A 26,751-nucleotide genomic window follows, 5' to 3' on the forward strand; every position below is an offset into this window, starting at 1 on the left:
GTTGTATTGAGGTTGGCACCTATGTTCTTTCAAAGAACCCTCATCATTTTGTGAGTTCTTTCCTTGTGGCACCACGATGTTCCAGGCTCATCTTGTATGTTCCCTGCCTCAGCACAGGATTTTTTTTAATGAGAAAAATATCACGAATTCAAATTTACAGAAGCTTTACATTTTTATGTCCTCTAAGTTAGCAGTCTGTCTTTCCTTTTATTGGCGTTTGTAAAATTTCTTCTTTTTAAAATTGTTATATTTTAGAGACAGGGTCTCGCTCTGTCACCCAGGCTGGAGTGCAGTGGTGCAATCACAGCTCACCACAGCCTCCAACTCCTGGGCTCAAGGCATCCTCCCACGTAGGCCTTCCAAAGCGCTGAGATTGTAGGCATAAGCCACCAGGCCCAGCCTATTTCCTTTACGTTGTACTTAGTCCCAGATAAAAAATGACCTTAGATCAGTCCTTTCCTCTTTGGCTGGGGAGAGGGGGGCTTAAATTCCGGTACTGTGAAACAGAAGAATGGACTCAGTGCTATGTGACAAATCTATGTATGTAAATGTGTGTATATACACACACATAAATTATATATATGAATATATTTTCATTTTCATATTTTGCAAGGAGAGTAGCCAATGCTCTGGACCTCTGGTCCTTTTTGTAGGGTACCCTCTGAGGCCGGGAACGTTTGCTCAACTCTCAGGCTGTCCAGGGAAGCTTTAGGCGGTGATACCGAGCTACAGACCAATATAAGAGCTCGGGGCTGTGGCACTGAAGAGAGGAGGCGGCCGTTGGGAACTGAGGTGGGCCCAGGGCTTGAGCTGAGCTGGCGAGGGTGGAGGTGGTGCCGGTCCCACGCCGTGGTGGGGACCGAGCTGCGGGCTGGAGGGAGGGGCAGCGCCGAGGGGGCGGGACGGGGAGGGCTCGCGGAGTAGGCCAACGGTTGGCCCCAACCGCCACTGACTACAGCCTGCGCCCGCCTCTTTTCGTTGCCGTTACTTGTTTCCGGCAGTCGACACGCTCTTCGCTTCTCGGGGCTTGTCTCCGTGTCCTCCGTCTCTGTTGTTTCTCCCTCTCTATCCTCTGTCTCAGTCTCCCCAGCCTTGGGGCCGGTGCCTCTCCCGGGCTTCGGCGAATGAGACCTGCGGACCTGCCCCCGCGCCCCATGGAAGAATCCCCGGCGTCCAGCTCTGCCCCGACAGAGACGGAGGAGCCGGGGTCCAGTGCAGGTGAGCGGGGTTGGGAGACAGGAGAGCTCCCCGAGGAGGACTCAACTGTGGGGACAGGTTGAGCAAGACCATCTGCGTTTGGGAAATCCAGCCTTGGATTATTGAGACAGAGCCACCTAGTCGGCTAGGATCTGACCTGGCCAGAGTATTCTTGGCTAGTCCTATTTTTATTCGTTCTCACAGAAGCCGAACTTAAACCTCAGAATTATCACTCCAGAGATGAAAGGGAACTGAGACTGGAAAAGCCCTGCTTACCAAAGGTCTCTGGGCGGCAGAAAGAGCCCTGAGCTTCAGTTTCAACTTAGGAGACCTGGGTCTTGGTCCAGATTTTACTGTGGAGTGGCGTTCAGTAAGCTTTGTCCCCATCCCGGGCCCGAGTTTTCCCATCTATACCATGAGAGGGTTTAGACTACAGATCTTCAAAGGTCTGGCACGTGGTAGGTGCTCCTTAAATATTACTTGTTAGGAGTGAATAAATGAGATAGGAAGGCCTCCTGGGATTCACTGGAGGCTCATTGGGTTAGTTGGAGGCTGTGGAATTACATTATTATAGTCTGAGAAGTAGGCGGTATTATCTCCATTTTATAAGTGAGGAAACTGAAGCTCAGAAGTAAAGTGACTTGCTAGTAAGTGTCAAAGATAAGTCAGACTTAAGAGTCCATGCTAGGCTATACTCTCTCCCAATAAGAAAGCGGGGAGGACTTGATGGGAAAGTGATTATATCGAGCAGCAAGTAATCATTTGAATTCTCTGCTTAAATGAACCCCAGAGCAGGCCCATATCTGATTCTTTTCTATCCCGTTTCCAGCACCTGATTTGTGTGAAACGTTTTGGGTGGCAATGCCAGAATCACCATCTATATTACTTCTGTCATCAACACGATCAGCATAATTACAAAAATTAATGGCTCTAATTGTTATAGTGATAATAAAGCATAAATGAAATTGTGAGGACATCAAAATTTATAATTAAAGACACCTATTAAAACAGCAGTTTAAAATTTATAAAACACTTTTGAGTGGTTCTTCATATTGATCCGCTTAGGTAGGTATTATTATCCATAGTTTACAGGCAAGGAATCCAAGACCTAGAGGTTGAGTAACCATCAAAACGTCATGCAGCAAGAAATGGAGCTGAGACATGAATCCAGCCCATGTGACAAGTTGTGCTTCTCCTTTGGTGATTATTTCCCTATTTCCTCTCCATTTCCTTTTTTTTGAGATGGAGTCTTGCTGTGTCACCCAAGCTGGAGTGCAGTGGTGCAATCTCGGCTCACTGCAACCTCCGTCTCCTGGTTTCAAGTGATTCTCCTGCCTCAGCCTCCCAAATAGCTGGGATTACAGGTAGATGCCACCATGACTGGCCAATTTTTTTTGTATTTTTAGTAGAGATGGGGTGTCACCATGTTGGCCAGGGTGGTCTCGAACTCCTGACCTCAAGTGATCTGCCCACCTCAGCCTCCCAGAGTGGTGGGAATATAGGCATGAGCCACCGCACCCAGCCTCTTCCTTTCCTGTTCTGAGCCCTATCCCGCTCCATGCCTATCCTGTGCTCCATTCTTCTTATCACCTGGAGAATTCCTGTTTAGATTTAACTAATAGTCACATGTTGACTGATGATAGTAGTGTTGGTTTAACTTGTAATTAAGGTGTTAAGAGTTTAAAGTATGTTCTCTTTCAGCAATAAAGAGGGATTTAAATGTTTTTAAGAAAGGGAGTTGTAATTGTTATTATTGTCATTGTTATCCACAGGATTCAAGGAATAAAACTAGAATATACAGTAATTGGTAGTTTAAAAATAATAACTGTCATATATTGCACTCATACTATGTCATAGGCCTTGTAATAGCCACTGTAGTTAAGTATTTTATTTCTATCACCTACTCTGCTGAATTGTATAGGGGAGGATCCTGAAGCATAGAGAAGTTGAATAACAAGCCCAAGGTCACATAGTCCTGGCCTGGTCCAAAACCTATGTTCTTAACCATTACACCAGCCTGGCTCAGAGACAGATTGTTTGCTTAGAACAAAGCCTGACCCTCCCGGGGAGGAGAGCCTGAATTGAGGGGAGAGAAGTATGCTCTAGTATTGAGTGAGAAGATGGTCTCCCCTTGCTTATCTTTTGATTCTGCTGTTGAGAGCCTGGGATTGAAATGAAGGGAGGCTTTTCTTCTGGACTCAGCAAGGCCACTCTCCCAGTTCCCCTCATGATACTGAGCAATAGTTCTTTTCCCTTCTTCAAGTTAGGAACAAGTGACTAAATATTCCTATGCTATTGATAAAAGTTTGTCTTGGTTGACACTAGGAGGCTGTAGCCAAAAGCAGTGCAACTTTGCCGTATAGTTCACTGTCCTGAAAGCTTCCTGGAAGATTGGTCTAAAATCATCATGCCATTCCTCTGTCAAAAATTCTTGAGTGGTCTCCCATCTGTGGAATAAACACCTTAATAAGATATCTAAGCCTCCCAGGATCTGGACTGTGCTGACCCCTTCGGTCCCACCTCTGCCCCATCCCTTGCACTCCACCTTACTGTAGTCACACTAAACTACTGAGAGGCCCCAAAACTCACTGTGTTTTCTGTCGCCTATAGGCTTTTCACATCCTTGTCCTCTGCCCTTCTCCTTTTCACCCTCAGTTGGCTAATCCACTGTTCATTCTTTAAGATCTGGCTCACTGATTCATTCAATCATTCAACAAAAATTTGTTGAGTGCCTATTACTTAATAGGCATAGTTCTAGGTGTCAAAGTGGAGCAATAAGAAAACAGATATACCCTTGCTGTTTCTGGAGCTTCCATTTTGTGGTATGTATTAAACAAATGTAACATAGGAGACATCAAAGTGTGATAAGTGGTGTGGAGAATAGAACAAGGAAAGAAGATAGGCTGGGGCAAAGGAGTTGACAGAGAAACCTTCCTGATTGGATGATGTTTGAGCAGAGCTGAAGAAGGTGAGGGAGCGTTATGTGGCTATCTGAAACGAGTGTTCCAGGCAGAGCCTGTGACTATATGAGGCAGGAGTTCTTTTGGCTCAATCATTCTCTCCAAAAATCCTTCTCTGGTGCCTTGATCTGGATAGATGCCACTTTTGTGTTTTTCTACTTGCTGTTGTGTTTACCTCTAAAGTAGCACTTATTACATCATGTTATAATTGTCCATGTATATGTCTGTTTCCCTCACTTGGATTGGGTTTCTTGAGAGCAGGAACCTCTGATCCTTCTCTGTCTTCTCAGCACCTATTTTAGGGCCTGACACAGAGGAGGCACCTAGAAATATTAATTGAATAAATTGTTCTTAAAGTCTGATAATATTTACAAATGATTTGTAAAATTGGGTTTGGATGACAGTTGGTTTGTGGAAAAAGTAATTCTAAGGCTGCTTTTTGTCTGTCTGGCTTGATTCCCCTTTTGGACCTCTGAGAAGTGGAACACCTGGTTTTCTTTAAGAAGAATACTTGGAGACTCCATTGTGAGCATTATGGCAGGGTAGCCAACCTGTAAAATGGTGGGTAAAATATAACAAAGCTGGCCGGGCACGGTGGCTCATGCCTGTAATACCAGCACTTTGGGAGGTCAAGGTGCGTGGATCACCTGAGGTCAGGAGTTGGAGACCAGCCTGGCCAACATGGTGAAACCCGTCTCTGCTAAAAATACAAAAAATTAGCTGGGCGTGCTGGCGGGCGCTTGCAATCCCAGCTACTTGGGAGGCTGAAGCAGGGGAATTGCTTGAACCCAGGAGGTGGAGGTTGCAGTGAGCCGAGCTCACACCATTGCACTCAAGCCTGGGCAACAAGAGCAAAACTCCGTCTCAAAAGAAAAAAAATAACAAAGCTCTTTATAGCTGAATTTGTAAGAAAGTAAGAGAAATCTCCAGGGACCTAGAAACCAAGAGTGAACTGAAAACCAGAGTGGTTAGCTCCTTAATCTGCCCTCAGCTGCACTGGATGTCTCACCTAGAAACTTGGACTTTAATAGGCCTGTTGTTATACCAAATGAAGCTATAGGTCTGCGTGGGTTAGACTCTAGTGGGTTTTTTGTTGTCGTTGTTGTTGGTGTTTTTTTGTTTTTGTTTTTGTTTTTGAGATGGAGTCTTGCTCTGTCTCCCAGGCTGGAGTGCAGTGGGGCGATCTCAGTTTAGTGCAAGCTCTGCCTCCTGGGTTCACACCATTCTCCTGCCTCAGCCTCCTGAGTAGCTGGGACCACAGGTGCCTGCCAGCACACCCGGCTAATTTTTTTGTATTTTTAGTAGAGATGGGGTTTCACCATGTTAGCCAGGATGGTCTCGATCTCCTGACCTCGTGATCTGCCCTCCTCGGCCTCCCAAAGTGCTGGGATTACAGGTGTGAGCCACCACGCCCGGCCTGGTTAGACTCTAGTTTTTGACAGAGGATGGCATGTGAAATACTCACATGAAGCTAGGTCCCTTGAAAATCTGCACCCTGTGTAGGGTGTATACCTTCTGATACGGTGGACTAGTATCTTAATTCATTTTCTGTTGCTTATAACAGAATACGTGAAACTGGGTAACTTATAAAGAAAAGAAATTTCTTGCAGTTATGGAGTCCGAGAAATCCAAGGTCCAGAGGCCACATCTGGTGAGGGCTTTCTTGCTGGTGGGGACTCTGCAGAGTCTGGAGGTGGCATAGGGCATCACATGGCAAGGGGGCTGATTATGTTAGCTCAGATCTCTAGTTTTCCTCTTGTAAAGCCCCTAATGCACTCCCATGATAACCCATTCATCCATTCATCCATTCATGAGGACAGAGCCCTTATAACCCTATCACCTCTTAGAGGCCCCACCTCTCAACACTGCCATATCAGGGATTAAGTTTCAACATGAGTTTTGGAGGGGACAAATATCAAACCAGATCTACTAGGGAAAAAAAAAAATTCTCCCTACTGACACGGAGAGAAGACAAAGAGATTGCCTTTTATCCTAGGCTTTCGTACAGAAAAAAAGTTTTCCCAGAAAATTCTTAACCATAGGCATTCACTCATACAGATACCCAAATGGCCTAGAAACTCCAAGCCAAGAAGTTGATAATAAAAACCACCTCAGGCTGGTAATACCCCTGGATGCTTGGCAAAAATAAATGCAAAACCACTCTGCTCCAAGATACATATTTGATACAGGCCACATAGAATTCCCACAGGGTCTGGAGTTAATGAAATTCTCATTTGTTAAACAAGAATGTATATTGCTTGCTTTGTGCTATTGAGAGCATATGTTATTCTTGTATAAATAAACATTTGAATATATCTGTGCCCCCCCACCTTTGCTCTCCAGAAGTGAAATGATGAAGCGGAATTTATATGCAGGCCAGCATCTGGGTATGGACACACATTAAGCTTCCTTCTATCCTTGCAGAGGTCATGGAAGAAGTGACAACATGCTCCTTCAACAGCCCTCTGTTCCGGCAGGAAGATGACAGAGGGATTACCTACCGGATCCCAGCCCTGCTCTACATACCCCCCACCCACACCTTCCTGGCCTTTGCAGAGAAGCGTTCCACGAGGAGAGATGAGGATGCTCTCCACCTGGTGCTGAGGCGAGGGTTGAGGATTGGGCAGTTGGTACAGGTGACTCTTCATCCCAGATCTGAGTCTGGGCCTCAGTTTCTCTTCACAAAGCTCAGAGCTCTTCAGGATCTGTGCCTTTTATCATCAGTACAGGAAAGCCCTGTGTGGGGAGCAGAGGCAGAAAAAACAGCAAAAACAATGGCTCTCACTGAGTGCTTATTGTGTGCCAGGGGCACATTGGGTCCTCACAGCCATTCTGTGTCATAGGTACTGTTTTCAGTCATATTTTACAGACAAGGAAACTGAGACTCAGAGAGGTTGCCATTTGCTCAAGGTTATAAAGCTATAATATAGCAGTAGAAGCTGGTTTCAAACTCAGTCGCTGACTCCAGAGACCTCCACAGTTATTTAGATTCAGCTAACGTATGATGTGCCTTTCATTTAGATTCCATTTAATCCTCATAAATCACCCAGGGAAGTAAGCATTGGTAGTCCAGTTTTGCTGATGGGAGATCCTAGTGCTCCAAGAGGTAAGTAACTTGCCCAGGACCACATTTAGCAGGTGACAGGGGGATACCAGTAATAACCATGCTTCTACTACTAAATGCTGTATGTGAGGTACATTTTATTATCCCCATTTTGCAGGAGGCAACCAGGCCTGAGAATTAAGGTCATTTGCTTTGGTCACGCGTCTAATAAGTGGGAGAACTGGAGTTAGAGCCCTTCCTCTTCAGTAGAACACTTTGACTGTATTTTTAGTGAGGAAAGAAGGGTTACTGCTCTTTGGCCTGGAAGCTACAGGGTTATTTCAGATCCCAAATAGGCATATGTCGGAGATATTGTGGATTTGGTTCCAGACCACCACACTAAAGTGACTATCACAATAAAACAAGACACATAAATTTTTTGGTTTCCCAGTGCATATAAAAGTTACGTTTACACTGTACTGTAGTCTGTTAAGTGTGTAGTAGCATTATGTCTAACAAAAAGTACACACCTTAAAATATTGCTGAAAAGTGCTAATGATTATTTGAACCTTTGGCTAGTCAATCTTTTTGCTGGAGTGGGTCTTGCCCTGATGTTGGTGACTGCTGACTTATCAGGGTGGTGGTTGCTGAAGATTTAGTGTATTATTATTATTATTTTTCTAGAAGCATTTCTTACTTACATAGATAATTTCTTAAAATAAGACAATGGGCTGGGCACAGTGGCTCATGCCTGTAATCCCAGAACTTTGCGAGGCCAAAGTGGGAGGATTGCTTGAGCTCAGGAGTTCAAGACTGGCCTGGGCAACATAGCAAGACCTTGTCTCTAATAAAAATAAAAAACATTGGGTGGGTTTAGTGGCACACATCTGTAGTGGCAGCTACTCGGGAGGCTGAGGGGGAGGATTGCTTGAGCCCAGAAGTTCAAGGCTCCAGTGAGCTGCGATTGTGCCACTGCCCTCCCGCCTGGGGGACAGAGCAATACCCTGTCTACCCCCAACAAGAAATAAGACAACAATGAAGTTTGCTGAAACTGTTGACTCTTCCTTTCACAAAAGATTTCTCTGTAGCATGCAATGCTACAGAATTTGATAGCATTTTTCCCATAGTAGAACTTATAAATGAATCCTCTCAAACCCTGCTGCTGCTTTATCAACTAAGTTGATGTAATATTTTAAATCCTTTGTTGCCATTTTGACAGTGTTTACAGCATCTTCACCAGAAGTAGATCCCATCTCAAAAAACTACTTTATTTGCTCATCTATAAGAAGCAACTCATTTGTTCAAGTTTTATCATGAGATTGCAGCAATTTAGTCACATCTTCAGGCTCCACTTCTAATTCTCTTGCTATTTCCACCATATCTGCAGTTACTTCCTCTACTGAAGTTGTGAACCCCTCAAAATCATCATGAGTATGGGAATCAACTTCTCAATGTCTCTTAATGTTAATATTATGACCTCCCATGAATCATGAATGTTCTGAATGGCATCTAGACTAGTGAAATTTTTCCAGAAGGTTTTCAGTTTACTTTGACCAGATTCATCAGAGTAATCACTATCTATGGCAACTATAGTCTTATGAAATATATTTCTTAAATAATGAAACTTGGAAGTTGAAATGACTCCTTGATCCTTGGGCTACAGAATGGATGTTGTATTAGTGGCCGTGAAAACAACATTAATCTCCTCATACATCTCCATCAGAGCTCCTGGATGACAAGGTACATTGTCAATGACCAGTAATATTTTGAAAGGAATCTTTTTTCCTGAGCAGTAGGTCTCAACAGGGGGCTGCAAACAGAAGTGCTTCATCCAGGCTTTGTTTTTAGAGCACTGGCAGAGTAGATTTAGGATAATTCTTAAGAGCCCTAGGATTTTCTGAGTGATAAATGAGCATTGACCTCAACTTAAAGTCACCAGCCCGTCCTTTGAAGGTTTGAAGCCAGACATTGACTTTTCTCTAGCCATGAAAGTCCTAGATGGCATCTTTCAGTAGAAGGCTGTTTTGTCTACAGGGAAAATCTGTTGTTTGGTGTAGCCACCTTTGTCAGTTACCTTAACTAGATCTTCTGGATAACTGGCTATAGCTTCTCCCATCAGCACTTGCTGCTTCACCTTGCCCTTTTAAGTTATGGAGACAGCTTCTTGCCTTAAACCTCATGAACCCTCCTCTGCTACTTTCCAACTTTTCTTGTGCAGCTTCCATACCTCTCTCAGCCTTTGTAGAACTGAAGAGAGTTAGAACTTTGCCCTGGTTTAGGCTTTGTCTTAAGGGAATGCTATGGCTGGTCTGATCTTTTATCCAGACCTCTAAAGCTTTCTCCCTATCAGCAATAAGGCTGTTTTGCTTTCTTATCATTCCTGTATTCACTGGAGTAGCACTTTTAATTTCCTTCAAGAACTTTTCAGCCTGGTGTGGTGGCTCACCCCTGTAATCCCAGCACTTTGGGAGGCCAAGGTAGGCAGATCACGAGGTCAGGAGTTCGAGCCCAGCCTGACCAACATGCTGAAACCCTGTCTCTACTAAAAATACAAAAAAAAAAAAAAAATTAGCTGGGCATGGTGGTGCATGCCTGTAATCCCAGCTACTCAGGAGGCTGAGGCAGGAGAATCGCTTGAACACAGGAGGCGGGGGTTGCAGTGAGCAGAGATCGAGCCACTGCACTCCAGCCTGGGTGACAAAGGGAGACTCTGTTTCAAAAAAAAAAAAAGAACTTTTTCTTTGCATTTACAGCTTGGCTGTTTGGCACAAGAGGCCTAGCTATCGGCCTGTCTTGGCTTTCAACATGCCTTCCTCGTAAGTTTAATCATTTCTAGCTTTGATTTAAAGTGAAAGATGGGGGACTCTTCCTTTCACTTGAACACTTAGAGGCCATTGTAGGATTACTAATTGGCCTAATTTCAATATTGTTGCATTTCAGGGAATAGGCTGAAGGAGAGGAAGAGAGATGAGGGAACAGTTGGTTGGTGAAGCAGTCAGGACACATATAGCATTTATCAAGTTCACCATGTAATATGGGCACAGTTGTCATACTCCAAAACAATTACAGTAATAACATCAAAGATCACTGATGAAAGATCACCATAACAGATATAATAATAATGACAATGTTTGAGATATTGTGAGAATTAACCGAAACATGACAAAGACATGAAGTGAGCACATGCTCAGTTCAGGGTTGCCACAAACCTTCAGTTTTGTGGCAATATCTGACAAATGCAGTAGAGCAAAGTGCAATAAAATCACATAGGCCTATATTTCTTATTGTTGCTTTCCTCTCTCCCAGGGCTAGCTTAAGTGAGACAAATGAGACAATGGTTTTGAGAGTCTTTCGTAAAAAAATATATAGCTGTGTCATCTCTCTATATCTATATAGTAGGCACTTTAATACTCCTAACCTACCCTGCTTTTTTACCTACAGATGTCTCAAATCTGACCATTAAATCTTCATATCCACAGCAGATAACCTTCTTCTGCTGTTAAAGTTCACAGTGCAAATGCTATTCTGCTGAACATGGGCCTTGCCATCAATCCCTGTCTTTGCTTTTGATAACATTGGCTCACATTTCTCTTGGTGAAGTTTTTTACTTTGTGGGATTTTCAGTTCCTGCTCTTTCACCTTATCTTCTCATGAGTCTTTCTCATGGCCTCCCAGGACCAGACTTCTGCATGTATAACTAGCCTCCACAGAGGCCCAGCCCTACAGCCCAGTAGTACTTGGGATTCTAGCTCTTTCCTTTCTTCTAGGACAAGCATTGCCTGTGGTCATCGGTCATGTTGCACTGTTTTTGATCACAGACAGTAGGCTGTTAAGCATTTTTTTTTAATCCTATTTTTTAGAGACAACTTCTATGTTGCCTAGGCTGGTCTTGAACTCCTGGCTCAAGCAATTTTCCTATCTCAGCCTCCTGAGTAGCTACGACTACAGGTGTACACCACTGTGCCCAGCCTTTTAAATTTTAACTATCTGTTTGTCTGTCTGTCTGTCTAGAGACGAGCCCTCTCTGCGTTGCCCAGGCGGGAGTGCAGTGGCTATTTACAGGCTTGACCATTGCATACTACAGCCTCAAACTCCTGGCCTCAAGCAATCTTCTCACCTAAACCTCCTGAGTAGCCACCACTACAGGCAGGTGCCACTGAGCCCAGCAAGCATTTTTTATCAGACCACACCTGTTGCATAACTTCACTACTCAGTAGTCACACACATCCACAAACTTGTCCACTTTAACTCATTCTCTCTTTATTTCATTCTCTGACTTATTTAATTGTACAATCTTGAAGTTAGAAGAATCATGAGCCCAATTCTTTCCCAATATAGAAATCTGTATTCTATTGGTAGTTACTGAAATCTTAGTGATTAAGAGCATGGCTTTGGAGTCAGTCAAGGCCTATCATTTATTGGCTTTTTGGCCTTGGATACTTGACTCTTCTCTGTTTCGTCAGCTGCAACATATAATTAATAATAGATACTACATAGTAAGAACTAAACATTTGTCATTTTCCATTAAGGGTCTCCTTGCACAACTCTTCAGGTGAGCACCTGATTGCTGTGGCAGCTGTTTTTTATGTGTGAATGAGATGATCTCTACTTCTCTATAATTACCCATTGGTTTGTTCTGCCTTCTGGGGCAGTCAATCTATACAAAATGTAGATAAAATCTCTTTTTCAGAGAACTACTCTCTGAAGTACCTGAAAGCTGCATTCATGCCCTCTGAGTAGTCTGTTTTCTGGGCTAAACAGCTTCAGTTCTTTCTGTAACTTCTTAGGGCACAGTCCTGATTTGGTTTCTGGCCCCTTGAAAATTGTGATTACTGTCGTTGGGATCTGGTCTGAGATAGCAGTGTCCTTTTTTAAAGTAGGATACTCAGAATTGAACTTGGGACTCCAAGGGTAGACCGGCCAGCTCAGCAATGAGGTGAGCTATCCTATCTTGTATTCCCTTTAATGCAATTGAAAGTAAAATAGCACTTTCTTGGTAGCTACATAGCACAATTGACTAATGTTGAGTAGATGGTCAGCCAAAACCTCCAAGTCTTTTTCACATTTGTTATTCTTTTAAAAAAAATTAATTGTAGTAAAATACATCTAACATAAATTTTACCATCCTAACCATTTTTAAGTGTATAGTTCAGTAGTGCCAGGTATATTCAAATTGTGCACCCAATCTTCAGAACTTTTGATTTTTCAAAACTGAAAGTCTACACCCATTAAACAGCTCCCCATTTCTCCCTCCTCGGTCCCTGGCAACCACTAATCTACTTTCTGTTTCTATAATTTTGACTACTCTAGATATCTCATATAAGTGGAATTGTATAGTGTTTGTCTTTTTGTGATGGCTTATTTCACTTATATAATGTCCTCAAGTTTCATCCATGTTGTAGCATGTATCAGAATTTCCTTCCTATTTAAGGCTGAATAATATATCATTGTATGTATATACCATATTTTGTTTATACATTTTTTTTTTTTTTTGAGGCAGGGTCTCACTTTGTTGCCCAGGCTGGAGTGCAGTGGCATGATCATGGCTCTGCAACCTCGAACTCCTGGGCTCAAGCAATCCTCAGCCTCCTGAGTAGCTGGGACTACAAGTGTGTGCCACCATACCCAGCTAATTTATTTATTTATTTATTTATTTATTTATTTATTTATTTATTGTAGAAATGGGGTTTCAGTATGTTGCCTGGGCTCCATTCATCTCTTGATGGATACTTTGGTTGCTTTTGCCTGTTGGGTATTGTGAATAACATTGCTATGAATAAGGGTGTGAAAATATCTCTTTGGGACCTTGCTTTTAATTCTTTTGGACATAAACACAGAAGTGGAATTGCTGGATCACTTGGTAATTTTATATGTAATGAGAAACTGGCATGCCATTTTCCATAGTGGCCACACCATTTTATATTCCTACCAACAGTACACAGTGGTTCTAGTTTTCCACATCCTCACCGACATTTGTCATTTGCTGGTGTGTGTGTGTGGTAGCTGTCCAAATAGGTGTCAGGGTGATACCTCATTGTGTTTTTTAGTTGTATTTCCCCATTAATTAGTGATGCTGAAAATGTTTTCATATGCTTGTTGGCCATTACGTTTGTTCTTGTTTTTCTTTTTCTTTTTTTTTTTCTTTTTTTTTTTTTTTTGAGATGGAGTCTTACTCTGTCACCCAGGCTGGAGTGCAGTGGCGCAATCTCGGCTCACTGCAACCTCTCCCTCCTGGGTTAAAGCAATTCTCCTGCCACAGCCTCCCGAGTAGCTGGGACTACAGGTGTGTGCCACCATGCTTGGCTAATTTTTTTTGCATTTTTAGTAGAGACAGGGTTTCACCATGTTGGCCAGGCTGGTCTCGAACTCCTGACCTCAAGTAATCCACCCGCCTTGACCTCCCAAAGTACTAGGATTACAGGCATAAGCCACAGCACCTGGCCTACATTTGTTCTTTAATCAGTTTACCCCATGCAAATTTTTAAGCCACAACCTGTTTTATCTCTGTCAAGCCTCAGCTTGTTTTATATGTCCCATTGCTCCAGCTAGTTGAGAGCATCTTAGATTCCAAGGCTTTCATGCTATGTTTACTCTTTTTTCCATCTTCATGTCAACTGTATGTTAGATATATCTGGCTCAAATAATTTTCTTCTCTCAGCCACTAAGGATGACTAAACTTCTGACTTCTCAAAAACTAGACTGCTTAATAAGTAAGCTGACTTGATCACATATCTCTGGCATGTTTAGTGTGCTCAGGGCACTCAGGTATAGAATGGGCTGTCCCAGAGATCTTGAATTCCCTGTTGAACTAGCTTAGTTCAAGGATGGAATGGTCTTTTATCCAGAAGACTGCAAGGGGACTCTTCCGTGGGATGGGAGTTAGCACTAGATAACCCTTATGGTCCATTATGGCTTAGATTTCTTTTTTGTTTTTGAAACAGGGTCTTGATCTGTCACCTACGGTGGAGTGCAGTGATTGATCATAGCTCACTGCTGCCTCGAACTCCTGGACTTAAGTGATTCTCCTGCCTCAGCCTTCCAAGTAGATAATGTAAAAATTACCTAGACCCAGATCATGTAAAAAAAAATGTTTTGTACAGATAAGGACCCACTATGTTGCCCAAGTTGATCTCAAACTCCTGGCCTCAGGCAAATGGCTCTGAGAGTCTATGATCTGAGCCTGCTTAATCTGTTTTGTCCATTTATACAGAAATTAATTTTTTAAATTAATTTTTTGTTTTAGGTAGTTAATACATTTCATATAGCTGAAAAATAAAAATAGTATAAAAAGATATATATCTCATTTCCATTCCCCTACCTCTTATAGGCAATCACTATTGTTTCTTGTTATCTTTTCAGTGCTGCTTCATGCAGAAGCAAAGCAAAACAAGTATGTACTCTTAATAGCCCTTTTAAAAACTTTTAAAAATGTGAAGTGATAACATATACAGAAAACATAAAACATAAATGTCAAATGCACAAAACATAAATGTCAGCTCAATGAGTTATGACAAAGCCAACACTTGTGGACTCATATATAGAACTCACAACTAATATTCCAAGAAATAGAATGTCGTCTGCATCTGAGAAGCTTCTCTTATGGCCCCGCCCTCCTTCCCAAAGGAGAAGTTGATTATATTAAGTTGATTTATAGCCCTAGAGTTCAGTTTTGCTTATTTTTAATCTACGTATTCTTTTGGTCTGGCTTTTTTTGTTCAGTATTCTTGAGATTTATCCAAATTGCTATGTGTAACCCTAATTTGTTTTTCATTGTTACATAGTATTCTATCGTATGAACATACCACAATTAAGTGATCCATTTTACTGTTGTTGGATACTTGGGTTAGTTATTATAAGTATAGATTATACTGCTATGAATATTCTTATACATGTTTTTGGTACTGCGGGCATACATTTTGTTGGGTATGTAGCTAGGAGTGGAATTACTGGCTCATGTGGTATGTGTATGTTCTACCTCAATAGATAATGTCAACCAGTTTTCTAGAGTGATGGTTTTAAGGGTTGTTCTGCCTCAGTTCCATCCTTATTCCTTGGATTTGGCCCTTTAAGGTTCCATCTCAAATTACATGGCAGTTTACCAGGCCTTCAAGTTTTGTCCTTCTGCTCCATAAGGTTGTCAAATGACTTGCTCAGCTTCTCAGCCTTTCAGTTACTTCTTTGAGAATTACTAGGATACCCTAAGGGAAAAAGGGACCAGCCAACTTCTCTGAAAGAACTTAGCCTGTAATCATTCTCTTGTTTGCTCTCTGGTGCTTTCAGATATTTTGTTTTTGTTTAAATATTTTATCTATCTTTTCAAGTTCTCAGTGGAAGGATTGGTCTAATTATTTAGTTTGCTGTAACCAGAAGTCCCTTTCCTCCACATTTCTGATGCAAAAGGTAGCATACTACATACACTATTCTGTATTTTGCTTTCTTTATTTAAGAATAAATTATGAAAATCAGGCCAGGCTCGGTGGCTCACGCCTGTAATCCCAGCATTTTGAGAGGCTGAGGCAGGCGGATCACCTGAGGTCAGGAGTTTCAGACCAGCCTGGCCAACATGGTGAAACCCCGTCTCTACTAAAAATAAAAAAATTAGCTGGACGTGGTGGTGCAAGCCTGTAATCCCAGCTACTCAGGAGATTGAGGCGTGAGAACCACTTGAACTCGGGAGGCAGAGATTGCAGTGAGCTGAGATGACACTACTGCACTGCAGCCTGGTTGACAGAAAGAGAGACTCCATCTCAAAAAAAAAAAAAAATTATGGAAATCTTTCCATATCACTATATATGGAAAAAAGGTCTTCCCCCATGTATTGCATGTTCATTTCACCCATTCTGTATTGACAAATATTTGAGTTGTTTGTAGTATTCTGCTACTTCAAGCAATGCTGCATTTGAATAATCTTATACATACTTAATTTGATGAGCAGATATATCTTAGGATGAATTCCCAGAATTGGGCATGATGGGAAAGGATAAATGTATTTGTAATTTTGATATATGTCCTACATACAGGTTGAACCATTTGCACTTCAATCCATATATGAAAGTGCCAGTTTCTTCACATTTGCCAACACAGTATTGTGAAGCTTTATGATTTTGCTAATTTGATAGATGTAAAGTGTTATGTCAATTTAGTTATTTTATTTTATTTTTATTTTTAGAGATGGGGTTTTGCCATGTTGCCCAGACTGGTCTCAAACTCCTGGGCTCAAGCTATTCTAAAGTGCTGGGATTACAGCATGAGCCACTGTGCCTGGCCATTGTCAGTTTCGTTTTAATTTGCATTTCTCTCTTATGAGTGAAGCTGAACTTTTTTTTCTCTTTCTGTGAGTTGTCTGATCTTGCCCTTTGCCCATTTCTGTTGGATTCCTGGAAATTTTGTTACCAATTTCTACTATTGTTTTGAAAATATGTTAGGGAGATTAGACCTTTCTTTATTTGCAATATGTCTGATTAGGCATTATCTCATTGTATCCTTATAATAACTCCTCTGTGAGGATGTTATTAAATTTTCCATTTAACTGATAAAGAAATTGAGGTAAAGTAAGATTAAGTAACTTGCCCATAGTCACAAAATAAGTGATGAAAGCATGGTTTGAACTAGGTGTCTCTGAATCTATGCTTGAGCTTTCAACAAAGGTTATGAATTGCCTTCCCAGTGTAGTACAGGAGGGAAAAAAATTTGTCTTAAATTTCCCTTTATTTGCTTAAAATTTCTGTATTTGTTTGCCTTGCTTTTCTTCCTTTTCTTTTTTCTTTCTTTCCTTTCCTTTCTTTTTTTTTCCTTTCTTTCTTTCTTTGTAAAAATATTTAGCTCCTATTATGTACCAGGGGCTGGAGAATCAATATTAGTAACCAATAGTATAAGCCCTCAAAAGGCTCATAGTCTAGAAAAGGAAGACGGTCATAAAAAGTTACAATGTTATACAATAAATGTATTAGGGGAGGAGAGTGAGTTTCATGGAAGGCTTTTTAAAGGAGGTGACTTTTGAGTTGGGTATGGAGGATGATTTGGAAGTCTAGATGAAATGAGGAATAGCATTCCAGACAGAGGAGACAGCTTGTACAACATTTAGCATTGTCTCTTTCCAGCTTTGTAAGTTATCCTGTAATATCCGAGAATTTAGTGAGTAGTTAGTCCTTCGTGATTTTATAGATTTCAATATCATTTATTTCTTATTTATGAAAAATACTAATACTTTTAATGAGTTTCATGTTTTCCTACTAGTATCTCACTCCTACTTTCTCCCTTCTCCTTGTCTAGTGGGGGCCCCTGAAGCCACTGATGGAAGCCACACTACCGGGGCATCGGACCATGAACCCCTGTCCTGTATGGGAGCAGAAGAGTGGTTGTGTGTTCCTGTTCTTCATCTGTGTGCGGGGCCATGTCACAGAGCGTCAACAGATTGTGTCAGGCAGGAATGCTGCCCGCCTTTGCTTCATCTACAGTCAGGATGCTGGATGTTCATGGAGTGAGGTGAGGGACTTGACTGAGGAGGTCATTGGCTCAGAGCTGAAGCACTGGGCCACATTTGCTGTGGGCCCAGGTCATGGCATCCAGCTGCAGTCAGGGAGACTGGTCATCCCTGCGTATACCTACTACATCCCTTCCTGGTTCTTTTGCTTCCAGCTACCATGTAAAACCAGGCCTCATTCTCTGATGATCTACAGTGATGACCTAGGGGTCACATGGCACCATGGTAGACTCATTAGGCCCATGGTTACAGTAGAATGTGAAGTGGCAGAGGTGACTGGAAGGGCTGGCCACCCTGTGCTATATTGCAGTGCCCGGACACCAAACAGGTGCCGGGCAGAGGCGCTCAGCACTGACCATGGTGAAGGCTTTCAGAGACTGGCCCTGAGTCGACAGCTCTGTGAGCCCCCACATGGTTGCCAAGGGAGTGTGGTAAGTTTCCGGCCCCTGGAGATCCCACATAGGTGCCAGGACTCTAACAGCAAAGATGCACCCACCATTCAGCAGAGCTCTCCAGGCAGTTCACTGAGGCTGGAGGAGGAAGCTGGAACACCGTCAGAATCATGGCTCTTGTACTCACACCCAACCAGTAGGAAACAGAGGGTTGACCTAGGTATCTATCTCAACCAGACCCCCTTGGAGGCTGCCTGCTGGTCCCGCCCCTGGATCTTGCACTGTGGGCCCTGTGGCTACTCTGATCTGGCTGCTCTGGAGGAGGAGGGCTTGTTTGGGTGTTTGTTTGAATGTGGGACCAAGCAAGAGTGTGAGCAGATTGCCTTCCGCCTGTTTACACACTGGGAGATCCTGAGTCACCTGCAGGGGGACTGCACCAGCCCTGGTAGGAACCCAAGCCAATTCAAAAGCAATTAATTGGCTTAGGACCCAATTTCCACAGATGCAAATGGCAGTTACAGACAGGTTAACAGAAGCTACTGAAGTCTACAGGAATCAAAAAACTTAATATTCTGTTCCCTACCTTTTTTCACTTTTCCTCCTCCAAAGAGCAAAATGAAAATTTTTGCCTTCGCTACTGCAGTGGAAAGAGCACTGAACTAGGAGTTGGAAGACCAGGATGTGGTCCTGGCTCTGCCACTGGCTTGCTTTTGGACCTTGGATGTGTCACCTGAACTCTCTGGACCTCAGGTTTCCATCTGTAAAATGAGAGTATTGGTTCTAAGATTTCTCATCTTCTCATCCCTAGGACAAGCATAGTGCCTGCATGCTTCATGATCAGCAAGTCCTGGCTGCATAAAGGACTCTGATGTCAAAATGGAAACCAGGGGACTTATCTTTTCACATGACTTACCCCTCATCCGAGTGTGAGGTTACAAGTAGGTGTCATGGCAGGAAGGAAGACCAGATCTGTATGATTTGTTCCATTTTTAATAACAAAAATATCCACACCCTTTTAATAATGCTCAGAGTTCTGTAGGCTCTCTATCCTAGAGGAATTGAGCAAAACAGAAGAATCATGAAGTCTCCTACCTTCTACAGCTTTGTAGTTCTGCTTACCTTCTCTTCCTCATCCAGAAAGCATCATTTTCTAGGGAGAACAATGAGAATCTCAATGCCAGTAGTACTGGATAATAGTGCGTATTGCTTCTGGTGGCATTACCCTGATGATGGGCTGAAGTTCATTTATTAGGGTGGTTCCTGATGGGAAAAGGACATGGATTAGGACTTTAAAACACTGGACAGAATTTCCCACAGTCTTTGCCCTCAAGGAGTTCACCAGTTTATGGGGCTAGAAGAGCGAGAAAATTGAAGAAAATAAATGTAGCTGGTGGGAGACTTTGTAGATGTTGGGCTATATGTTGGGGTGATGGTAGCTCCTGATGTAATTTTCTTAGTTGCATCTTCAATATGCCTGGAGTCGTCTGTCCAAGGCTTGTCCAGGCTTCTGGGTTTCTCTCAAGTTTGTTTTTCTCAGGATATTGTCCTGGCCCAGCTACTCCTTTACCTGTGAGAAGATCTTCACCATTAGGAAGATCTCTAGACCCCCAGATCTCAGAATCAGGCCTATTTGTGTAGGCCCATGGAAATCACTACTTGTGAAGTAGGGATGCCTTTTTGTCTAGTGGTTTTCATGCTGAACTTAGTCCATGCTGAGTCTCTCAGATGATACCACGTTGGTTGTTCCTATCTTAGATTGTTTCCCCCATAGCCTGTTATTGCAACAGAAATTCTATCATGAGAGATTTATTTTTTTGTCCCTATTTTAGGAGTCTAATGCTTAAACTGGTATCAACTAAATATATTTGGTGTTGTACAATGACCACAGAGAACAAGTCTTAGTCATGAAATATAGCCTAGGAGGCTAGGGGTTACAGTTGCACTAGCTGGGTAGAGAGAGTCCTACAGGATAAAAGTGGAGATTAACTTTACCTACTTTAGCAGATTGCTTAAGCCATGGCTTAGAGTGGCTTTTAAAAATCCCCTTATCCTCTCCTACATTTGCCAAGGTAATCTTCCCAATACACAATTATTCACTCATGTATACATTTATCTAAATATTTCTTGAGTGCCTAATACAAGGTACTTTCTACTGCCATTCCTTGGCTCTAAATCATTTGTGGTTCTCCATTGCCTATTATAATGTAAAGATGTTTACATTTAGCCTGGCGTGTAGGACCTTCCAGCTGTTGGGTGAAATAATGCACACTTTCCTCTACTTCCTTATATGAGGCCCACTGTCAGGGAAAACCTCTGTCAAGTTGGCAGGTGGAGGGTGGTGGAGGTCTAGGGATGGGCAGGATTGGTGCAGGGAGGAACTGGGGAAGGGGAGAGGATTAAAAGGGCAGCCCCCTCCTGAGTGGTAGAAACTCCTTGTTCAGCAAAGCTTTCCTGAACACTGTACTGCAAGTGGATAGGAATAGGGAGGATGGCCAAGTCATACAACCAGGGCTAAAGGATGAAAAGAATGAGAATATCAACTTCTTTTTTTTTTTTTTTTGAGACAGAATCTCACTCTGTCACCCAGGCTGGAGTACAGTGGCACAATCTCAGCTCACTGCAGTCTCCGCCTCCTGGGTTCAAGCAATTCTCCTGCCTCAGCCTCCCAAGTAGCTGGGATTACAGGTGCCCGCCACTACGCCCAGCTAATTTTTTGTATTTTTAGTAGAGACGGGGTTTCACCATGTTGGCCAGGCTTGTCTCGAACTCCTAGCCTTGTGATTCGCCCGCCTCGGCCTCCCAAAGTGCTGGGAATACAGGCATGAGCCACTGTGCCCAGGCGAGAATATCAACTTCTTTAGGACTACTCAAGAAGGGAGTCAAGGCAGGGACCTTGGTCTGTGCCATTGTGATGCAGAGATGTCTAATACCAGTACTTATAAGAGGTCCATCTCTAAATTGCCCTCCTCTTACTTCTTCCCCCTGCCTCATGTTTTTTCTCTTTAATGACTAGCATCGAAACTCTTTAATTGGGGCAGGCCTGTGTTCTTATCTCAGGAATAGTAAGAAAAGGGGGTTGGGAACAGGGGAAATCCAGAATAAAGACTTGAGAAAGGAACAGAGTGGGTGATGGCAGCTATGAAGAAAAAACAGATCAGAAGAGTCCTGGCACCTTAGGAAGAGAAAGTGTCACAGACACGAGGCCTAGGCTAGAGAGATGATGTACGTGGTAGCTGCTGTGAAGAAGAAATGACAACAGGCTAGAGCTGTTCCCTGAAACCTGTGGGAAGGAAGAGAGACCTGCACAGTCTGGCACTTAGCTTGTGGAGAAGGTCCTAACTCAACACTGCAACTTTAAGCTGGCTTAACTTGTCCAAGTTCCAGATGACCAACAAAGACAGCTATAGACACTCTAACTCTGTGCCAATTACCCAAGGCCTTCAGGGCCCTGGGACCTATTCCATGATACTGGTACCCTAACTGAACCCATTTCAGCCACTCAGATTGATAGGGTGGAAAAGACAGGGCAGGTGGTAGCAGCTGTGAAGAAAAGAGGAAAGCAGATGGGTGGCCTATAATCTACAGGCATGTAGAGAGGACTACATAGGCCTCGGTTCTTTGCCCTCAGGAGCCCCCTTCCTGTCCCTTGGACTCTTAGAATGGATCCTTCCAGCACACATGGCCCAACACTGAGAGTGCAGGAAGCATGGGTAGGGGCCTCCTGCTGCTGGTATGTACCCAGGCCAGCCTCCTGCCGACACAGCCTACTGGCTGGGTTCATGTTCTTACTATTCACCTCAGGCCATTGTCTGGGTGCTTAATTTGACTTGTTTCCCCTGGTCACCAGTCTCCCCTCCGATATTCACAGGACATCAAGCAGCTTCAGCCATGGGTAAGAGGCTTTTCACCCTGCCTGTTGGGTAGCCCAGAGGACCCGCAAAGGTCAACCTGAGTCTCCACAGCCTCCTCCCCAGGGCAGTAGGAATTGATATCTCACTTTCGCCAGATTAGGCTTCTCACTCTTCTCGAGTAGGCCATAATCCACCTCTTCAGTAGGCCATGCATCTTGTCTCTGCAGTGCCAGAATTCATAGTCTGGGCCTCCCTTTGGTCCTTACCATAGGCTGCCATGTATTATTGTCTTTTATGTTGTGCCCTGTAGGCCTCTGCTAGGCTGTGAACTCCTTGACTGACTCCTCACTGTGTCCTTTTTACCTTGAATCACAGTGGCTTATCTAAAAATATAAGCTTTTTTCTGTCATATTCTGAATTCCCTGAAGGTAAGGACTATGTCTGATTCCTCTCTTTGTCCTCTGCACCCAGCGTAGGACCTGAAACAGAGTAGCTAGCAGTAAAGATACACTGAATGAATGAATGAGTCAACCATCCTTGGCCTCTGGAGCTAATTGAGAAGGCTAGGGGGAGTTCCGCTGTAGGGAGAAGGATGTTGCATCCCTTTGTAGATTGTGTAGCATTCAAAACCTGCTGAACACTCACCCTCAATGTATATTCTCTGTTCTGGCCTGCTTCAAGGTCAGTTACACTACTTCCTGGGATGGGCCTTTCTCTGGCTTAAGCTTGGTTGTCCCTGGCTTTCCCAAGGATCACAGCCCAAAAGACACAGTGGGGAAAATTTATGGCCTATTCGAGAAGAGTGGGCAGCCTAATCAAGCCAAGCCTTGATTTGGGGTTCTCACTTCACTGGTATTTTCCCTCTGTCCCTAATTGGGTTTTCTATAGTTACTGGTTTTCCAGGCCTCCAAGGGAGATTCTGAGGCTTGATGTGTTCTGACTGTGTCTTGGCTTTGTGATGCTGAGTGCCAGAAATACTCTGTACTATAAAAACTACCATCGTTCTTTGAAACAACAAAGAGGAATAAATAACTTAATTCTGGTGACTATTGTTTTTTTTTTCTTCAACTATAAGATGACTATTATACTAATATCTACTTTGTACCCAACTTGTTTTAAAAAATGAATTTGAGGCAATTTCTTGGTTTTTCATAAGAACTTTTACTCTCAGAAACTTTACTAATGATAATCCTTTGCACTTTTACACATTGTTATTTGAACATAATTACCTATTAAGGGAAGCAGAGCGGGGATTACAATGCCTGCTTACGGAACACAATGTCATACACTAGCTTTTAAGAGGAGGAGCCAGAGGTACAGAGTCACCACTGACAGCAGTGCTGGTGCTTGCCACTGCATATCTTACCCTTTTTTCAAAACACCTTGAGATTATTCTCAACTTGTAGCTGAAGGAGCCACAAATATTTATTAACAGCCAAATCAAGTGGAATGATAGCTTTAACTTAACTGCTAATTTTTACTTGACTTTGTTCCATTGAGACGTTTAAGGCACTACTGAATTAGGCCAAATTTTTCAGCATAACTCCTTAAGCTCTGTCAGTAGGTCAGTCTGCTCTCTTAATTTCACTATTGGAAAGCTTTCAGGCTGGGCATGGTGGTTCATACCTGCAATCCCAGCACTTTTGGAAAGCTGAATCACAGAAAAACATCCTTGGCTGGTGGAGAATGCCTGTGTCAGTAGAAAACTGAAAGAAGGGAGCCAGGCAGAAACTGATAAGGGTTGAGAGGCGGCAAGAGTCCTGATGATAGCGAGTAGGGTCCTTCACTGTTGTGGGAACCAGTGACCCACCAGCCTTTATTTCTTAAGTTAGCTTGAATTAGACATATCTATATATGTAGCTTGCAACCAAAAGAATTTAAGTACCCATCCTCACAGAAACTTGATTAATTGGTACCTAAACTTGTTAGTCACTACCTGGAACTGAAATGTAAGCCATGAGGAGTTAACTTTTCTTTTTTTTTCCTAAGTTTGCATGCACTCTCTTGCCTCTATTGCCTCAAGAAGCCCTGATAGAATCCCCACTTGCTCATTGCCTGGCTTGGGTGTTACAGCTACCTTGCTCTCCTCTCTGGTTACGTTGTATGCAGTTTGTAATCCATCTTCGTCCTCTTTGCTTATAAGTGCCTTCTTGAGGGGTGGCTTTGAGACTGCTTCATCAACATCATGATCTGGCAGTTTTGACAAAGATTCCTTGGTTGATTGATAGTCCCTGAATGATGTGTCCAGTTTCCGTCTGCATGCATTTACAGCCATGCAGAGGTTTGGGGACTTAGCGGGTGGTAATTCCTCACATCCTCGTAGCCTAAATACTTTGAGGAAAGGAAATAGTTCCTCACCATTTTCCTCAATCAGGCATCTTCTGACCCTCAGGAACCTCATGATGTCATGACCTACTCCAGTCAACAAAGCTGCATGGTTGAAACCTTCCTCAATGAACCTATGCATTGTCACATATGGTGTCATTTCAGAAAATGTGGCAATGAGTTTAAATTGGCTTATAAAGGTACACGGGGTCATCCGTAGGCTTGGGTCAGCATCAAGTTTAAAACGAAAGTATGTGATTTTGATGTCAAGGCCTTTGCATGCTAACCATGATGCAGCCTCTTTAAAGTCACGCACAGGATCTAGATCGACTGACAGAGACACCTCCAGGCCTGATGGTAGATAGTAGAGCATTAAACCTTTTGGCGATTTGTCGCATTGGATTGCCACTCAGCTTGCACACAATGTAATATATCAGAAGACAGCTTTAGCGACTTTGCATTTGTGTTGAAGTTGCTCATTTTGTTCCAGTCAGCCATGAACCATGGAGCATTTTGACCCTCTTTTCCCAAGATTGATCTGTCTGGAGTAATGAATTCTTTAAGCTCTGGAACGAGGGTATAAAGTTGATCAAAAGTAGCAATGAGCACTGTGATAGTAACTGACACAGTACCTCCCAAAGTGAGAGAGTTTGCTTTTGGAATTGAAGGAAGAGCTGTGCAACAGGCAGTGTACACATCTTAAGTGGTAGGCAACACAATCACAGGTTGATCAACTTCGCTAAGTTCTAGTGGCATGTTTGCAGGTTCCAATCACTATGAGCTTTAATGGCTTTGTTAACCTGTTGGTGATGTCGCATGAAGATTGTCTGAGAAATTACTTTAAATACTAAAGTTTGATAAACAGTATTACCTAACAGTACATTACCAGGAGAGACATTGGGCTAGAACAGAGAGAGAACTGGACTAGGAGGAGCCAGGAGTTCAAGGTCCTTGTCCTAGAGCTTGTCAGTGACCTGATGGATGACTTTGTGCAAGTCACTGGCCCTCCTGGGAACCAGTTGATTCAGCTATATCATGAGCACAACCCTTGCCCAGCCCCCTCACCAGAGAGTGGTGTAGATCTGATGAGTCAGTGAATCCTCAAAAGGGTTTAGAAAACAGTGAAGTGTTGGGACAATAGGAAGAAGATAAATTGCCATCCTCCCTTTGATCTCCATTACCCTTCAGCACTGGCAAGATTTGACCGTTGGATGCTAAGAATGAGAGTGATGCAGAAAGAGGGGAGGAAGGCAGGGCCCACTGAGGAGGGAACTCCAAGGTGGACGACCGTCATGCCTTGCCTCAGTCCATCCTTAGCAACTGCAGGCCTGATGATTTTCACCAACCTTCTGACTGTGCCCCAGACTTTTTGCTCCCCTGCTATGAGGAACAACCCAGCCTGGGTATGGAAGAGGGAAATCTCAGCCCCAAGTAGTTGGGAAGGGACTTGGTCTGAGTGGTCGCTGACCTCTGTGCCCACCACAAGGCCAGGTATATTACAGTATAGGAAGAAGAGTACAAGGGAAATAACATTTGTAAAGTGCCTACCATGTACTTTGGGTTATACATACATTCTCTCGCTTAATTCAGCAAGCCTGTTTAGAGTTAGGAAAGCTGAGATTCAGCAAGGTTACACAATACATCCCAATGTCACACAACCAGTAAGTGTGACAAAAACCTCTGTTTTTGTCGTATAGCAAAGAAGAGGCAGAACTGAGGGGCAATGCTTACCTTGCAGGTTGATATGAGGCAAAGATAGTACCTCTTAAGTCCTTGGAACATGGTGGACATTCAGCAGCTGGTAAGAGGCAGCTGATGAGGCAACTGTAATAATGTATCTTACAGTGCACTAGAGTCACCTCTCAAACCAAAGGTTTCCCCCTTCCATTTTATCCAAGAGAAATGCATTCATTTCTCTCCTTGGAAGCCCAGACCTAGCTGGAGATTATTTTCCAGTGCCCCCAAGCTTCAGATCAGATGGCTTCCAAGACTCAGAGTCATCCTAAACATAGTTTCTGTTGTCACCAACTAGGAATAGAATCAGAAATGAGAACCTGGATTCTCTTAAGGTGTAAACAGAACTTGATAGCAGATGAAGCTGACTTAGTGCCAGAGGCCTCAGACACGAGGCAGATCTCTGAGTCACAAGTTGGAGATAGATTCTGTTTGGGACTACAGCCAGTAACCCTGTCTCTGCCTTTCCCCACTATGGGGCAGTCTCTGAAGCTGTACCCAGTGACTAGGTCTCAGCCCACCATTGCAATGTGGATGGTCCTTCACACATCATCCCTAATCCTCACAACAGCCAAAGAAGCAAGGCATTGTCCCCAACCTGCAAATCAGGAAACTGAGCCCTGGAAAGGTTGAGTCACTTGGGAAAATATAGGTTTTTCATCTGTAAAAACTAGAATAGGCCGGGCATGGTAGCTCATGCCTGTAATCCCAGCACTTTGGGAGGCAAAGGTAGGTGAGGAGTTCAAGACCAGCCTGGGCAACATGG

The 26,751-nt window shown here is 43.2% G+C and overlaps 1 protein-coding gene across 1 annotated transcript; it reads left to right on the top strand.

Annotated features, from left to right (window-relative positions):
* Positions 1–22,972, top strand: NEU3 (neuraminidase 3). The gene is given in 4 exon segments (XM_004051819.5): positions 1–904; positions 907–1,218; positions 6,582–6,793; positions 17,473–22,972. Coding segments are annotated over 4 exon segments (1,884 nt in total). The 5' UTR covers positions 1–624; the 3' UTR covers positions 18,553–22,972.
* Positions 22,973–26,751: the final 3,779 nt, after the last annotated feature.

Source organism: Gorilla gorilla, chromosome 9 (genome assembly GCF_029281585.2).
Source record: "Gorilla gorilla gorilla isolate KB3781 chromosome 9, NHGRI_mGorGor1-v2.1_pri, whole genome shotgun sequence".
NCBI lineage: Eukaryota > Metazoa > Chordata > Mammalia > Primates > Hominidae > Gorilla > Gorilla gorilla.